Here is a 17,790-nt window from a genome sequence, read left to right on the forward strand (position 1 = left end):
CATCCACATTTAATCACAAAGTATAGCACTTTAGAGATTCAGCATGAATGGGAGAGGCAGTGCAAACAATACCCCATCATTATTCTTTTCCCCTTATAGCTTGCTTCTTGCCCTGTAATCTTTCCTTTCTACCCTTGGCCTCAGCCTTCCTATGTGATCCTGGGGTCTCCCTCAAGTCTTTCAAAGTGGGGAAAGCTGCTTCCTTATCTCTCTCTCTCTCCCTGCTTCTCCCAGTTGGTGCTGACTGTCGGTCTCCTGGCTGTCGTGGTTTATCTCTACACGGTGGTGGCCTTCAACTTCTTCCGCAAGTTCTACAACAAAAGTGAAGATGACGATGAGCCTGACATGAAGTGCGATGACATGATGACGGTGAGAGTCGCCTGTGGGTCACCTGGTCTCCTAGGGAACATTTTCTATGCAGAATAAAGATGGGGTGGAAAGGGGTTTGAGTGAGGGAAGAGAAGCCCACCACTGGGCATTCTTTCTTCAGCTGCATTTGTTTATAGCAGAGAGTGAGACAGAGACAGAGAGAAGACAAAGTGAATGACCTGAATCTAAACATGAATAGACATGCCTGGGTTTCTAGGCAGTAAAGCTTGGGTTCTCTGAGGACCCAGCATCAAAGGGCCATGATGTAGTGTTCCCTCTACTTCCGTCAGCCATCAAGGTTCTTTTGGGACAGTAGCAGGGCTGCCTAAAAAGAGGGCAAAGCTTGAGGTGAGGCCACAGAGAAGCCCTACATGTCTAAGACATAGTTCAGGTGGGGAATGTGTTGGGGAAGGTGCCAGTGAACTCACAGCTTGACTGTGTGAGCTGACACCCAACCCCCAGAGATAGCAACAGGACATTTGCTAGAACCTGGTGTGACCAGCCTCCTTCTGTGTACTGCCCCGGCCTAAGACTACCTGACCACCTGACCCTTTGGATCTTGCCGGTCAACTTAGAAGACAGGTTTAGAGTACCCCTCCTAGTGCACTGGTGCCCAGAGCCTCATCTTGGATTCTAAGGCCTCAGGGGGAAAGTGAATGATTGTTACCTCTGGTACGGCAGCAGTTCATAGGGTCTTTCCCTCCACCTAAGAAGCACCCTTTTGGCCTTTTCATCTACCCTGCTCATCAGAGCTTGACGGTCTTTTACACATGAAAGAATTTGTTTTTCTTTTTCTTTTCTTTTTTTTTGTTTTTTTGGGTCACACCTGGTAGCGCTCAGGGGTTACTTCTGGCTCCGTGCTCAGAAATCGCTCCTGGCAGGTTCAGGGGGACCATATGGGATGCCAGGATTCGACCCACTGAACTTCTGCATGCAAGGCAAATGCTTATCTCCATACTATCTCTCTGGCCCCTGTTTTTCTTTTTTTGCAATCGAGAAATGTATTTTAGGGGCCAGAGTAGTGGTGCAAATGTTCTTCAAGTGGTAGGGTGTTCTTGCATGCGCTAACCTAGGACAGACCACAGTTCGATCCCCCAGTGTCCCATATAGTTCCCCAAGCCAGGAGCGATTTCTAAGTGCATAGCCAAGAGTAATCTCTGAGCATCACTGGGTGTACTTCCCACCCCCCAAACAAAGAAATATATTTTAGGGGCTAGATAGTACAAGAATTAAGGCATTTTCCTAGCATGCAACCAACCCCAGTTTGATACTGTCCCCTTCAAAAAGTTGTTTGTTTGTTTGTTTGTTTTACTAGGCAAAGAACTGTGTTTCAAGCTTTATTCCCAGGCTTCTTCAGCTTAATTAGCTGCAAAGATGAGATGCACATTAGCTAAAACTGAAAAGAACTCGTGTCCAAAGGGTTTGAGCTTAAAAGTATTGGAACCAAATCCTATTAGATGCTAGAACAAAATTTTACAAAACAGCCATAATAAAATATAGCAGCTCACAGTAACTTCTTTAAGTTTTATCTTCTTCAGAAGTTGACTCAAATTCAGTTTGCTTCATTCTTGGAAACCTCTCAAACTTCTCCACAAGATCTGGAACTTCATCATCATCTCCAGTAGCAAGTGGTGCTTTTCTAGTCAGCCTGTCTGCACCATGCTGGTTTAAGATTCTGGGAAGCATTCTGTCAGCTGCTTTGTCCTCAGGATGGCCTGTAATAGGGAGTGTTTGCTGCCACGGATGCCTAGCTTTAGTGTTTTGTGTGTGTGTGTGTGTGTGTGTGTGTGTGTTTGAGCATTTTCACCTCAATTATTGTTACCCCTAATCTCTTCAAGTTTTTTTGTGGGCTTTTTTGTTTGTCTGTTTGTTTTTGGGCCACACTCAGTGACGCTCAGAGGTTACTCCTGGCTATGCGTTCACAAATGGCTCCTGGCTTGGGGCACCATATGGGAAGCTGGGGGATCGAAACGCATCCATCCTAGGTCCCAACTTACTCAACTTTTGAAGTTTTTTTTGATCATCTGCTGAGGCTGTTCTTTGAATTATCTTCTTTCTGCCAGTAGTTCTTTTCCCACCAATGCACATTTATGCCTACAGTTTGGTGAGCTTCTCTTGGTTCATCATTTCTTTCATCTTGTTGGAGTTGAAGTGAAGCCACACAGGGGGCTAGAGCTGCTGCTTAGGGGGTCTCTGTGGGCCAACTGAGACAAGGTGCACACACATGGGGGTGCAAGCTGGCAGCAGCTAGAGGTCAAAAGGCTTTTTTTTTTTTTAATCAACAATCTTTGCCTTATTGTAGATACTGAACTGGGCCAATGAGGTGGAGAGAGATCTGTAATGTGGACACCTCTATCACTGAAAAGCACCTGATCTAATTCCTCTCCTTTTCCAGTGTTACCTATTCCACATGTATGTGGGTGTGAGAGCTGGAGGTGGCATTGGTGATGAAATTGAAGACCCTGCTGGCGATCCTTATGAAATGTACCGCATTGTCTTTGACATCACCTTCTTCTTCTTCGTCATTGTGATCTTGTTGGCCATCATTCAAGGTATGGTTGGCAATCATGTGATGTGTGAACAGGGTTTGATTGCTTTAGTTCTCTTTATCTTCCTGCATCAGTGACAACTGTTGTACAAGAAGCTTTATGTATTTGTCTACTAAACACCTACACAAATAGACAAGGGCTTGACCTTATCAAAAAGCAAGGACAGAGCCAGATAAAGTGAAACCAAGCTTGAGAATTCTTACAGAAGATCACCTTGCTCCATTCCCTGCTCTGAACTGAAAATACGCTTTTCAATCGGCTTCCTAACTACCTTTGGGAGGCTAGTTAGGGTACCAAATATTTCCTCTTTGCAGGCAGGAGTCATAATGAATTTATATTGCATCATGCTGGATGAACTCTCATATCAGCAATTCACTGTAATCAGATTTTCAAGAGGTAAGTCAGAAATAAAAGAAGGTAGAAATAATAAATACAAAGCAAACTATAACAATAGATATTGGATCCGTGAGTGGTAGGGAGCAACGAAAGAGGTGAATGTGGACATTCGCCAGAAACAGATGTAGGAAAAGGGGAACATCTCTATCTAGGGGGACAAAAGATAGGGCATCATATATAACTCTGTGCCACTTTCATCAACAACTCCTCGTGGCTGAACACTTCCCCTCCATGTCCTATTCCTCCACCTCAAGTGACATGCGTCCTCCTGAATACCAGTTTTCATGTTCTTTGCTTCCACTGTCTTTAGGCATATGTTAGTCCACCATTATGTATCTCTATATCCCACATACCAGAGATCTGTGTCAGTCTCTCACCAACCAACTTCATTCAGTCTGATACTCTCCAGGTCCCTCCATGTAGCGGCAAATTTCATGACTTTATCTTTTCTGATGGCCAAGTAATAGTCCACTGTGTAAATGTACCATCATTTCTTTATCAAGTCATCTAGTGCCTATCAGCAAGAGGACTGTAAATCACAAGTGCAAAAAATTCATGGAGAGAGAGAGAGAGAGAGAGAGAGAGAGAGAGAGAGAGAGAGAGAGAGAGAGAGAGAGAGAGGCATGTCATGCAGAAGCAGACTGGGTGAGAGGCAAATGGGAGTGGGACAAATGGGACTGGTAAAGGGAAGTAGACACTGGTGCTGAAACCCAATCCTAAATAGCTTTGTTATTTCACAGTGACTAAAAATAATAAGGGACAAGAAAAAGAGGAAGAAGCAACAACAGTGAAAATGTAACAGCCAGGCAACCTGGTAGGACAAAAAGGGAATTATAGAAAGATTAAACCACAGAAGAGCAAGCAAATATTGCAAAAAAAAAAGTGGAAGAGTAAGAAATAGCTCACCAAGATACAGTATTTTAATACACAATTTTTTTTGGCCTTAATAGTTTGCATTTTTCTTTAAGATACCTAGCAGGCTGTCGTTCCTACACTGAACAAATGATTTAAAACACTTTGCATTTAACTGCAGGCCTTATCATTGATGCTTTTGGGGAGCTAAGAGACCAACAGGAACAAGTGCGAGAAGACATGGAGGTAAATGAATCGGCACTGTTGTTACTTAGGTGTGTCCTCAGCAACATTACTAACAAAGTCTATTTCCTGTGTCTGCCCTCTGCGCCCTGTGCAAGGACTGGGTGTTATCAGTAGATGAGAACTAGGTTTAGAGCACAATGAGGCAGATGACTAATAGCCAGAACTTGTTTTCAGGGCTATCAATGGACACTCTTGTGGGAAGGCTTGTTTGAAACTTCAGTTGCTGTATTGGGCTAATAAAAATGCATTAAACAAAAAAGGGAGGGTGGAGCGATGGCGCAGCAGTAGGGCGCTTGCCTTGCACGCGGCTGATCCAGGATGGACGTGGCTCAATCCCCAGTGTATCATATGGACCCCAAACCAGGAGCAATTTCTGAGTGCATAGGCAGGAGTAACCCCTGAGAGTCACCGGGTATGGCCCCAAAACCAAACCAAAACAAACAGAAACAAAGAAAAAGCATTAGATACATAAATGTATTATGTATTTCCAGGAAAGACCAATATTTGGCATACAGTGGGATTTCAAGACATCCAACAGAAAGAGCTCCATGGTGCCTTTGTTCTATTCTTTGTTTCAGATAAATTTCTTCACCAACATCTTTGCTACTATTTTAAAAAATTAAATATCTTTCAATCTTATGTTCTAATTTTTTGCCTCATAGTTTTAATCTTCAGTTTGGAACATTGGGAGTGGGTGGGTCCCACTCAGTGGCGCTCAGGGGTTACTTCTGGCTCTACGCACAGAAATCGCTACTGGCAGGCACAGGGGACCATATGGGATGCTGAAATTCGAATCACCATTCTGGATCCTTGCGTACAAGGCAAACGTTCTACCACTACCTCTACAGCCCTGAAATATTAACTTTTAGCTATTTCTGAAAATTTATAAAGAGAAATAACATGACTCATATTGTAGCATAAATTAATTAAGATCTAAGCATGAAAAAATGAAAGAGAAATGCATTGGGGGTCAAAAGAGATAGTACAGTAGCTAAGGTGCTTGCTTTCAATCAGTTGATACAGGTTTTATCCTGGTGCTCCATATGGAGCCCTGCCAGGAGTAAGCCCTGAGCACTGCTCTATGGGCTAAAAAAAACAAAAAAACAAAAAAAATTATATCTCTTAATTCAATGATGTTACCACCTTGTTTGATATTACCACTTACTAATAATATCATGAATACTAATGCCTTTCACTACATTTTTTCCAGACTAAATGTTTCATCTGTGGGATTGGCAATGACTACTTTGACACCACCCCTCACGGCTTTGAGACACATACATTACAAGAGCACAACTTAGCCAACTACCTGTGAGTATTCTTGGTCAGTAGGGGAAAGTGACATCATGTGTTCTCATCTCTAGGTGTCAATTCCTCCTATAGCTCAGAAAAAAAAACAGCGGCAATCAGGAACTTCTAGAATGAGATCCATTCACTTTCCCTCCCTTGGGTGACCTGAGTCTTACTCAAGGTCAGTATGGAACCCCTCAGTATGGAATCAGATACCACACCCTTCTTTGAGTAATAGGACAATAGTTAATAATCTCTCTACTAGACATCTTCTATCACCACCCACCTTTTCAACTCTCAAAAGAATCTGTGCATCTAATTTTATGTTCAACAAAATTTGAAAATTATAGGCTCCCCATCTCCATTCTCTAAACCCCACCCACCAGGCCATGTCTATAGGGTATATATGTATATATATACTACACTATACCTAACAGCCAATATTTAACTCCTTCTAAGTTAATGTAGTTAAGAACACATTATTTAGGGCCTGGAAAATAACTCAAAGGGCTAAAGCAGAGGTGATCCCTGGATCACATGCTCTTCTTCTTCCCTAACATTATTTGGATTACCAAAACTTACTTTACAAAAAATATAGATTACCTGATCATTTAGATTCTATATGTGATAACTGTCCCCAAACAGCACACATAAAAAATGAAGTTCTTCAAGCTGGCTTCATCCTTTCCTCTGTCTACACTTTTGCTTAGAAAATCCTAATCTTTCAGTAGGATAGAAGAGGCCCTTTGGAAAAGGTGTAACTTCAAAGAGATATTCTTGTGACAGTTGTTATTTTTAAAACTGTTTTTACTTAAACATTCTCTTCCTCAAAAATCATTGCTAGTCCTGTGTGAGTTTACATCCTTAATGGTGAAGAGAAAAATCGATACCCTTCTATAAGTAACTGCAGGTCACAGACCTCTATCAAGCAAGCCCAGTGGAGGCAGGATAAAAGGTATTATTTCTTCTGCATCTTTCCAAATCAACACTGGAGATGGAAAAAAGAAATCATTATATTCATGTGTGAAACCTAAACATGGAGCTTTGTCAATATATGTCTATAAAGATAATGGTCATGCCTTCTTCCTTAGCCTTGATAAAAGAAAAGGGAGGAAGGAAACTCATTTACAACCTCTACTGTGAACCTGAAACCTGTGTAAAGTCAAAACTCTCCACTCCCCTCAGGAGATGCATGTCTTGGCCTCACAATTCTTTGGCTCAAGGGCACAAGACAGTTTCTTTGAAAGAAATCATCTCTGAGACTCTTGTATAAATTAAGCCTTCTGGGCCCGGAGAGATAGCACAGTGGCGTTTGCCTTGCAAGCAGCCAATTCAGGACCAAAGGTGGTTGGTTCGAATTCTGGTGTCCCATATGGTCCCCTGTGCCTGCCAGGTGCTATTTCTGAGCAGACAGCCAGGAGTAACCCCTGAGCACCACCAGGTGTGGCCCAAAAACCAAAAAAAAAAAAAATTAAGCCTTCTGAGATGCTCACACATACCCCACAACAGAGCAGGTGAACTCTGGACACTGGCATTTCTCAGTGTCTGAATATAAACAAAACTAATCCTATAATGGGAGAAATTTAATAAGGTGACATACACTGCAGCTTATTTATGTCAGAGCCCTTAAATGCACAATTTCCATTCTATATTCTTTGAGAATATAAAACGATAACTGAAACACCAGTATAATTAGTGGGTCGAGTTTTCATTTAGGACTTCTAAAAATGATATCCCAAATGCCTTTTCACCAACAAACAACTCAAGATCTAGGATGTCAAAAAGGTCTCTCCTCACCAAAATGGCTAATTTTGAGGGTAATGTATATTAGAAAATGGTTTATCACAATGTCACATTTCTGCCCTCCTGAAAGTCACAGCAAACAACATGATGTTAAATGTTTTGGAACCCTTCCTCCATTTTGCTTAACTGAATAAACTTTAGTTAGGAAAACTAAGTTTCCACTGATGTCTCACTTTCCTCACTGATTCTACTTTCTCCCCTTGTTACAGGTTCTTTTTAATGTACTTGATTAATAAAGATGAAACAGAGCACACAGGTCAGGTGAGAACTAACCCAAGAATCACCCGTTTTATCACTCCCCTTCCCTTCCCTGCATCTTCTGGAGCTGACAGGGTACTGCAAACGAATACCCTTTGAGCCTCCTCCATTCATTTCCTTTATTCTCAGTCAATCTCTAGACTGGCAACTCCAATCTAGTCCACAAGCTTTCCTTCCCTTAAGCCATTAAGGTTCTCCTTTAAAGTAGAATAGCTAGAGGTAGAGTGAACATTAAGGGGGAAAAGACACTAAGAATTTGAGTGGGTAGTTGCAACGAAGTGCAGAGAATCAGTCAAATAGACAGCAAAGGGAACTGTGTGTGTGGGTTGAGCATACCTTGTCAGAGGAATTCAGTGACTAAGTTTGAAAGGGAAATGTAAAGATGGGGAATGAGGGAGGAAAAAGTAATTTATCAAACAGCCAAACATCACTGGGTATGTAGGAAAACTCCCAGTTCACTCACTTAGGCAGAGAGAGAAGCACTTGATTTCCAATCTGGCCTTCGTTAGCACTAAATCTTGACTCCAACATATCTGCTTCTGCCTTCACCAACTGTTATGGGCTCAGCCCACGTGAAATCTTTTTAAATATTTTCCGGGTGATCATTGAATTAGTTTCACTACAGTGTGTTGGGTACGTTGGCGGGGGCGGGGGGTTTAATTTGGATTGAAATGACTTCTTGCTCCAAAATTACCCTATGCTGGTTAAAGAGCATACTACAGGGCCACATCAGTATTCTTAAAATTCATGTCAAATTCAAAAACAAGCAAACAAAAGCACAGTCTTTGGCTAGCCATAGTTTCAAAAGTACCACCCTTTTCTATTTCTTTTCTTTGCTTTACCTGATTGCAGGAATCTTACGTCTGGAAGATGTACCAGGAAAGGTGCTGGGACTTCTTCCCCGCCGGTGACTGCTTTCGAAAGCAGTATGAAGATCAGCTTGGATAAATCGGAATCAAAGATGTGCCACGACCTCCGGCTGCTCAACTACCAGTGAACTAACATCCTCCTTATACACTTCTGCAGACCTTTGAATGATGACATTTTCTAAATGCCATTTGTTCAAATCTGTGCCATTGTGGATTGATCTGGGCTTTTTGTGCCCAATGGATGGACACGGTGGGAAAGAACTTGTCAAAACACAGAGTGTGCAAAAGGACGCCAAAGACTCAAGGACGTTCTCAGAAAATGCCTTCAAATTTTTCATTTCTACCCAGTGAGATGGGATGGCACCACTGAGGCAAGGGCAAAGTTTCAAAAGCTGAACGCCTAAAACTTTAAACAGTGGAATGTCACAGGACAGTATCTCCCAACCGACGAGTGGTTTAAATGAACAAAACCCACTTTAACTGCAGTACGATCTTTCCCATGGTATTTGCTAGTGAATGTACTCAGAATCAGCTTGAAAAGCTTTAAGCAGTTAAATAGGAAAAAAAAAAAAACACAACACTTTGTCGACACTGAAATATCGATTAAGTGCCTTAAAACCTCTTTAGATATATAGCTATGCAAGTTTTTTATGTTTATGTTTCAGACGGACAATTTCATTAATTAGTTGACCTTTGTCTTATTTCATGAAACTGCACTTGAAAGTTATTCCTATGATTTTTTTCGGTAACAGCTTGTCAACTTGCTGTTATTAGAAGAAAAGTACTGTACTGAAATTTCAGAAAAAAAAATCTCAATCTTATGCCAAATTGAGTAATGCTTTATGGTCCTTTGTAAGTAGTGGAGCTGCTATGTTTAGGTGAATCTCCTTCAGTGAAATGAAGTGCCCACTGCAATAAAGTAATACAAACCAACATCTTGTTTTGCCTCTTGTAACATTTCTGGCTGATTCTACAACCATACCATGACTGCAGGGAACAGAAATACAAGAGAAGGGCCCCACACAGAAAGGGGGAAAAAGTTCACAGACTAACATGTTTATTTTGGCCAATGTTTGTCTGATGGCTTCTATTACAGCACCGCCTGCTGTGCTGTAAACAGTAAGGAGGAGAATGGAAACGGGGGTGATACAATGACCCTCCTATAGTGATCTATAGTGAACAAAGCCAAAGAACAAACACAACGCATCTCTTATATGTATTTCAGATGGGACAAACAGAAATAGGCATTGACTGCAGGAAGCAAGATGGAACACACATCGGGCTTAGGGCATGCTTGTAAGCCAGCTTTAGTAAGGACAGTAAGGCTACCCCCACGTACAAGCCAATCAAAATGTGTTCCAGGGACATTTTCTCTTTTTCCTCCTAGGATATCATGCTATCCAACCAGTCTTCAAGCTCTTCTTCAGTAACATTCTTTGATGTTCTTGGGTGCTCTGATTCCAAATTCTTTTCTTCTATCATAGAGGATTTCATGAGAACTGAGGAAATAAAAGCAATGTTATCAAGCTTTTGGTTAATCCCAAAACTGAGGGGCTAAAGTTCCCCTGGATTTTGTTCCATGGCCTAACTTTTACTTTCCTTATGACAGGAAATATCCTATTTATCTATTACCTAAGATCCAATACCGAGAAAAAACATGAATGAATGGAGTCAAGATTGGCTATTATTCACTAGCACTTCCAAAAAGCCAGCATCTGGTTTTCCTTTGTCATAGTGTGGCCGTCCTAGAAAGCCCTTAATATGGCTTGAGGCTAGGCTGAACACCCTAAACTTCCTTTCCATATTGTCTGAACCACCGTCTCACAGAATATGCACAAATGGGCGAGTGTTCTTTTGAGACAATTTAATAATGCTCAAAAGAGCATTAAGTGTGAAGGTTGGTGAGCAGGCCTCTTCAGCCGATTGAAAGATCTGTTACTGTGCACCTCAAGAGTTATCGATATCTTTAATGCCTTTTGCTGGTTCAACTTCAATTTCCAGCCCCAACTTAATGTTGTAATCATGCAGGTAGGAACTTTGGAAGCTGAATATATTGAGTGAGAAGAATGTTGTCAGAAAGGTCAGCTCAGGGGGGAGGGGGGTGTGAGCACAGAAATAGATGCTAGTGGACACCACCAGATCGACATCTGCCAGCAACAGAGACAGGAACAGATGTAGCATGGGTGGAGCAATGGCAAAGAATCGGGAGGATGAGGGGATAACATGCAAGTCATACCTTTTTCTTCTTGGGCCAGCTCCCTATTCTCTTCGGGTCCCAGATTCTGAGGTGTCTGGTCAGGAGAGATGGGGTCGCCCTCCTTGACGGGCGCGTCTAAACTGAGTAGCACGTCTAGTTCTTCTTCCAGGTGGTCTGCTGCTGACGGCAGCTGAGGAACCTGTCTCTGCAGCCCGTCCAAAGCAGCCAGGCGGGGGTCGTCTTTGCCCGGGAACAACGGGCAGCCAGCAGGTTTCAGCTCAGAGATGGAACCCACGGGCCCTTTTAACTGCATCCCTAGTCCCTTGCCTTCGTTTCTCTTTGGTTTCACCGGAGGAAGTTCTAAAGGAAGAGCTGTCTAAAAGAGAAGCATAATGGCAGTTTAAAATGGGGGCCCTGACCTGTCCTGGCAGAAAAGCTAAGGAAGACATCAAACTTCATAACATAGAAAGCGCAGTACCGGCACAGGAAGTTCACAAAGCGTTTCATTGGGCTCTACCCCAGCACGCTTCCTCACTGTTCTGGAGTGCCTGAGGGAGACCATACCAAATTCTATGCAGATTCCATCTCTCATTCCACTGGCCTCAGCTCCAAGCTAACTCGCTCAGAATTGAAGTCAAAAGAACCCAAGATCCAAACAAGGGCCTGAGAAACAATAGTGCCCGGGTCTATTTGGATGTAGACAGTCAGTCATTCTTATTTGCACAACCGTGATTCAGAAATCTGAACCATGGATTGGTTGCGATGTACACTTGTGCTTGCCAACCATGGAAAAATTGATTATTTTTCCTTGTCATTAGTCCCTAAGCCATACAATATAACTATTTAGCATTTCATTGTATTAGAGGTAACTTAGACATGATTTATGGAGGATGTGTATAGGTTATATGTGAACATTATACAATCCTATAAAAGTGACAGACTATCCCTGGGTTTTGGTATCTACGGCAGCCCTAGAACCAATACTGAGGATAACTCGCAACAACAGGGACTTGAATTTGGAAGGGACTTAACCATCTGTGATGGTCACAAAGAAGCAACGAGATCTATACATTATACTTAAACACATCAACATAGAGATGAAGGGGGAAATTAACCAGAAGCAAAGAATGACTCTCAACTGGGTTCCAGTTGCCTATATCAGTTATCCTAATGTGTTCTGTTAACCATTCTTCCTTGTACAGAACCAACAGGCCAGAATTTTGAGTATCTATTGAGCATCTGCAAGAAAATTAATCTCCTCTACCAATTATTAAGACAACCCAAATACTGGGGCTGGAGCAATAACATAGTTTGTAGGTCAAAATTGCCTTGCATATGGCCAACCAGGGTTGGATTACTGGCATTCCATATGGTCCTGAAAACCTGCCAGAGGCAGGAGTAATCCTTGAATGCCACCAGGTGTGTCCCCAAAACAAAAACCAACAAAAAACAAAAATAAGACAACCCTAATACCACCCAAACATTCCTGAAGATCCTACAAGGTAATTTCTCATCAGAAGCACAAACCGCTCGGCTTCTCTGCCCTCCAACTTGAATTCAACTTGTTCCACTAAATACAAGGTTAAGAAAAGCAATGGAAACAATAATTAGATGCACAACAGTAAGCTATGCACAAGCTTATTATCGCATTTCTGTTTATTATCACATTTCAGTTGCTGAGATCCTATTTAGCTAAGCCACAACTAAATTTTGCAGTTCTGCTGATTGCAAGGACTTGGGCCTCCTCCTCTCTTAACCAATTCAGCCAGTACCATCATATACTGATAGCTCCCAAACTTAGAAATTTACAGATAGCTGTACGTTTCTATATCCAATTAACAATTCTATGTCCCACTTAGAGATCTGAAGATACACAAACTCATAATATATAAACCTCACCCTTCCCTGGGACTCCCACCGACAAATTGCACAAACTAGTACTCATCAAATCCTTTTCATTTTAACTGCTTCCTGAAATGTAAAAGAATGACTTTTAAAAATAGTTCTTCCTCCTTTACAGTGTTTTTGGTTGGTTTTTTGGTTTGGGAGTCACAACCAGAAGTGCTCAGTGACCACTCTTACAGGGCTCAGGGGACCATGTGAGGTGCAGGAGATTGACTATAGATTAGCCATGTACGCAGTCTTATCTGTCGTACTATCTCTCTAGTCTGTCTTTTACATCTTTATAAAATGCTTCCTACTACAAAAACCCTCTACTTGATAAAAGGCAAAATGCTGAATCTGAAACATCCTGAAAAAGGGCTTTGTTTTGGTTTGTTTATTTTGTTTAGTTTTAGATTTGTTTTGTTTTGAGGCCACATCTAGCAGCGGCCAGGAGATACTCCTGGCTCTGAGCTCAGAAATCTCTCCTGGCAGGCTTGGGGGACCATATGGGAAGACAGGTTGTCTATGTGCAAGACAAACACCCTACCGCTGTGCTATTGCTTCGGCCCCTGTTTTGTTTTAGATTTGTTTTGTTTTGGGGCCACCTCCAGCAAGGTTCATGGGTTACTTCTGGTTCTGCACTCAGGACTTACTCCTGGCAGTGCTGAGGTCCCATCTAGGATGCCCGAGATCAAACCCAGGTTGGCTGCATGCCAGGCAAGTGCCCTACCTGCTGTACAATGGCTCTGAAGGTTTTTCAAAACTCTGATATGCCTTAATCCACAGCAAAATGCCTTTGGAGTTCTTACCTGGACCAAGTCAGCAGCAACATTGAGTCGGAGGGAGAGCGGCAGTTCTTGAAGGGCTTGAACCAATGACTCACAGTTCACATAAAACGTTGAATTCTGATTTTTAAAAGTTGGACAAATCATGGGATAATTATGTTTTTTAGAAATAAAAACTGATAAAAAGTCACAGTAAATACAGTGCCCAGTGAAGTTACTTTTACCTTGGAGTAAGATATATCACCAGTCATTTTTGGTATAAAGATCATTCCTCTCTCCAGAAAAAAAAAAAAAAAAAAAATATATATATATATATATATATATGTATACACACAGATGACCAGAACCAAAATTCAATTTTTGAGCTATAGCTCAGAGCAATAATTCTGAGTGCTGCTCAGAGCAGGACTGCAAGTGACCTGGAAACTGTGTGAGCTTTCACAATGCATGACAAGTTTGAAAGAATAAATAAAATTTAGGTAACAGACCTCCCCACCCCCAAATTCAGATGGCTTATGGACTGGAAAAGTCGTATCTGAGATTATGTGTAGAGCTCTGTATAAATTATCAGTGACTACGCTAAGGTAAAGGGGCAGGGTGATAAATAAGCATTACCTCAGTCTACTTTATCTTTGAAGAGCTGCATCTAATACACTCTACAGCAAATAAAAACTGCTAGGGGCTTTGATGACTGAAGCATCTTAGAATGATTTGATGCTCTCAGGATGGCCAGGACAGTCTATCAGGGGTCTCAAACTCCGCATAGGGCCCTCTGTACAACATTTTGTGGCCCTGCCCTAGAGGAATCTTTTTTTTGTTTTGTTTTCAGTTGTTTGGGTCACACACACCCCCCAATGTTCAAGGCTTACTACTGACTTTGCACTCAAGGATCACCCCGACTTTGCCTCCTGCGGCCCCCAGGTACATTGAGTTTGAGAGCCCTGGCATGCTCCAAGAAGAGTTAAAGTGCAGTTTGGGTTGCTTACACTGTAATCCTCAATGACCTCAGTTCATTGTCATCTTGTCCTAGAATGCTCAACTACCTCAGATATTTGCCCGAACTCAAATCTACATTATTCTTTTAAATAATTTTTATATTTTATATTATGTAATATACTCATTTTCAAATTCCTTTTACCACCAACCCCCTACCCTGTGTGCATGACAACATTAATATAGACCCCAAACAGTTCAATATAACACCAGCCCAGACATAAGAAAAATTTAGCATCCTTCGGTATGCATTCTCATTTAGTAATAGAATGGTGAGAAGAAGGTGTCTGGCTTCTGGGCTTCAGGTCTACCGCTCAGCCCCAGATGAGGCTGTGGGGGCAAAGTCTCATTCTTCTATTCCTGTCAATCTACCCTCGAGTCAGGGAGCATATGGGAAACCACCATTAATTCTCTGCACTTTTTTACTCTCTCTGCATTTTTAAAGTGCAAGAGTACCTGTAATTTTCCATATGGTAAAAAAAAAAATCAGTAAAATCTTGCTTCGAAAAGTCATCTAAATTCCTTGAGGGGAAAATGTGGCGTGAACACAAACAAAAAAAAGCATTTGGACTTTTGTCATTCACTGGAAGTCTTCTATATTTGTTCTTATTTCTTATATAGTTAAGCATTACTGTCTTTCTCTTAAATTTTGGACTCACCATGAGGGAGTTACAAAGTTGTTCATAATTCCTTCCTTCCTTCCTTCTTTCTTTTCTTTTCCTTTCTTTTTCTTTCTTTCTTCTTTCTTTCTTTCTTTCTTTCTTTCTTTCTTCTTCTTTTCTTTCTTTCTTTCTTTCTTTCTTTCTTCTTTCTTTCTTTTTTCTTTCTTCTTTCTTTCTTTCTTTCTTCTTTCTTTTCTTTCTTTCTTTTTTTTCTTTCTTTCTTTCTTTCTTCTTTCTTTCTTTCTTTTTCTTTCTTTCTTTCTTTTGTTTTTTCGGCCACACCCGTTTGATGCTCAGGGGTTACTCCTGGCTAAGTGCTCAGAAATTGCCCCTGGCTTGGGGGGACCATATGGGACCCCGGGGGATCGAACTGCAGTCCTTCCTTGGCTAGCACTTGCAAGGCAGACACCTTACCTCTAGCACTACCTCACCGGCCCCTCATAATTGAATTTCAATTATATAATGTCCAATATAATGTTATCTCTCACCAGTGCACATTTCCCCTTCAATCTCTCCTCTCTCTCTCTCTCTCTCTCTCTCACTCTCTCTCTCTCTCTCTCTCTCTCTCTCACACACACACACACACACACACACACACACACACACACACACACACACACACACTTTACCTCCTGTTAGCTAGCACCCAGTACCTGTCCAGAGTGATCATTCTCAACTATTATTGTCATAGCGGTTCCTTCTCTGCCCTACTAATTGCACTTCCTACATGGACTAATCCTCCTGGCCATCATCTTTATTGTCTTTGGGTACTATTACCATACTATTTTTTATATCTCACAAATGTCATGGGTACCCTTAAAGGGAATGTATTGAATCAATGCTTTGGGAGTATTGCCATTTTGATCAATTCCCAATCCATGAGCAGGAGATGTGTTTCCATTTCCTCATGTCCTCTCGTATATTTCTTGAAGAAGTGTTTTGTAGTTGTCTTTGTATAGGTATTTCACCTCTTCAGTTAAGTTGATTCCAAGGTATTTGATTTTCTGAGGCACAATAGTGAATGGGATTTTTTAATGTTTCTTTCTTCTTCTTTATTATTTCTATATAGGAAAGCCAGGGACTTTTGAGTGTTAATTTTGTAGCATGCTTCTTTACTGTAAAGATCTATTGTTTCTAGAAGCTTTTCTGTGCAGTCTTTAGGGTTTTCTAGGTACAGTATCATATCATCTGCAAATAGTGAGAGCTAGAATACTTCCTTTACTATCTGGATGCCCTTGATAGCTTTTTATCGCCCAATTGCTATGGAAAGTACTGCCAGTACTATATTGAATAGAAGTGCCAAGTTCAAGCTTGTCTTGACCCCTATCTGAAGGGAAAGGCTTCTAGCTTTTACTCACTGAGATAATGTTTGCTGTGGGTTTGTACCTCAGACTGGCTTTGACTATATTGAAGAAATTTCCTTTAATTTTCATTTTGAGATTTTTTGTCATGAATGAGTGTTGGATCTTGTCAAATGTTTTCTCTGCATCTGATATAATCATCTATTTTTTTTTTTCTTTTATTGATATGGCATATAATGTCAATTGGCTTGAGTATGTTAAACCATCCTTGCATATCTGGGATGAATCCTACATTGTCATGGTGCAAGATTTTTTTGATGAATTGTTGAATTCAATGCTAAATATTTCTCCAATTTTTGTTTTGTTTTTGTTTTTTTTGGGGTCACACCCCAGAGGCGCTCAGAGTTACTCTTGGCTCTGCACTCCTGGCAGGCCACAGAGGACCATATGGGATTCGAACCATCATCCATTCCTGGATTCAACTGCTTGCAAGGCAAATGTCCTACTACTGTAGCATCTCTCCAGCCCTCTAGTTGCTAATATTTCATTGAGAACCTTTGCATCTGTGTTCATCAAGCATATCAGCCTGTAATTCATTTCTCTCTCTCTCTCTCTCTCTCTCTCACTCTCTCTCTCTCTCTCTCTCTCTCTTCTCTATCTCTCCTCCCTCTCTCTCTCTCTCTGTGGTGGTGTCTCTGCTTTTGGTATCAGGGTGAAGTAGCATCAGAGAAACTTACTTTGAGAACATTTGTTTTCGTTCAACTTCTCGGATAAGCTGAAAAGAATTGGCAATAGGTCCTCTTTGAATGTCAAAAGAAGTTCACTAGTGAATTCATCTTTTGTTTTGGGGGAAGCCTATTTGGATTACAATGTTCAATTTCCTCAAAAGTGATAGGTCTGTTCAAGTATTCCAAATCATTTTGTTCAACCTTGGGAAGTTATAGGAATCCAAGAATTTTTTTTTTTTTTTTTTTTTTTTTTGGTTTTTTGGGCCACACCCGGTTAACGCTCAGGGGTTACTCCTGGCTATGTGCTCAGAAGTTGCTCCTGCTTGGGGGACCATATGGACAACCGGGGGATCGAACCGCGGTCCGTCCAAGGCTAGCGCAGGCAAGGCAGCACCTTACCTTTAGCGCCACCCAGCCCGACCCCAGGAATTCCAAGAATTTATCCATTTCTTCTAGGTTCTCTCAGTCTGTGGGCATAAAGATTTCAAAGTAATCTCTAATTTATCCTTCTAATTTCTATGATGTCTGTTGTGACATTCCTCCTTTCATTTCTGATTCGGTTTATTAGGGGTTTTCTTTCTCTCTCTTTCCTCTCTTTTTACTCCCTC

General features: G+C 41.4%; 2 protein-coding genes across 2 annotated transcripts in view; one reads left to right on the top strand and one right to left on the bottom strand.

The window, feature by feature from the left end:
• The window catches only part of RYR3 (ryanodine receptor 3), a 473,873-nt gene extending 464,308 nt beyond the window's left edge, over window positions 1-9,565 (top strand). The window contains exons 98-103 of the mRNA XM_049790221.1: window positions 235-369; window positions 2,765-2,921; window positions 4,348-4,412; window positions 5,623-5,723; window positions 7,715-7,766; window positions 8,616-9,565. Coding sequence (XP_049646178.1) covers window positions 235-369; window positions 2,765-2,921; window positions 4,348-4,412; window positions 5,623-5,723; window positions 7,715-7,766; window positions 8,616-8,711 — 606 coding nt within the window. The 3' untranslated portion in view covers window positions 8,712-9,565. The remainder of the gene's footprint in view (window positions 1-234; window positions 370-2,764; window positions 2,922-4,347; window positions 4,413-5,622; window positions 5,724-7,714; window positions 7,767-8,615) is intronic.
• Window positions 9,566-9,829: 264 nt separating this feature from the next.
• On the bottom strand, window positions 9,830-13,765 carry AVEN (apoptosis and caspase activation inhibitor). The gene is made up of 3 exons (XM_049789810.1): window positions 13,523-13,765; window positions 10,869-11,205; window positions 9,830-10,131 (listed from the first exon to the last, which is right to left on the bottom strand). The coding sequence occupies exons 1-3, from the start codon at window positions 13,643-13,645 to the stop codon at window positions 10,016-10,018; spliced, it is 576 nt and encodes a 191-aa protein (XP_049645767.1). The 5' UTR covers window positions 13,646-13,765; the 3' UTR covers window positions 9,830-10,015.
• Between the last annotated feature and the right edge of the window lie 4,025 nt (window positions 13,766-17,790).

The sequence above is a fragment of the Suncus etruscus genome, chromosome 16 (assembly GCF_024139225.1).
Source record: "Suncus etruscus isolate mSunEtr1 chromosome 16, mSunEtr1.pri.cur, whole genome shotgun sequence".
Taxonomy (NCBI): domain Eukaryota; kingdom Metazoa; phylum Chordata; class Mammalia; order Eulipotyphla; family Soricidae; genus Suncus; species Suncus etruscus.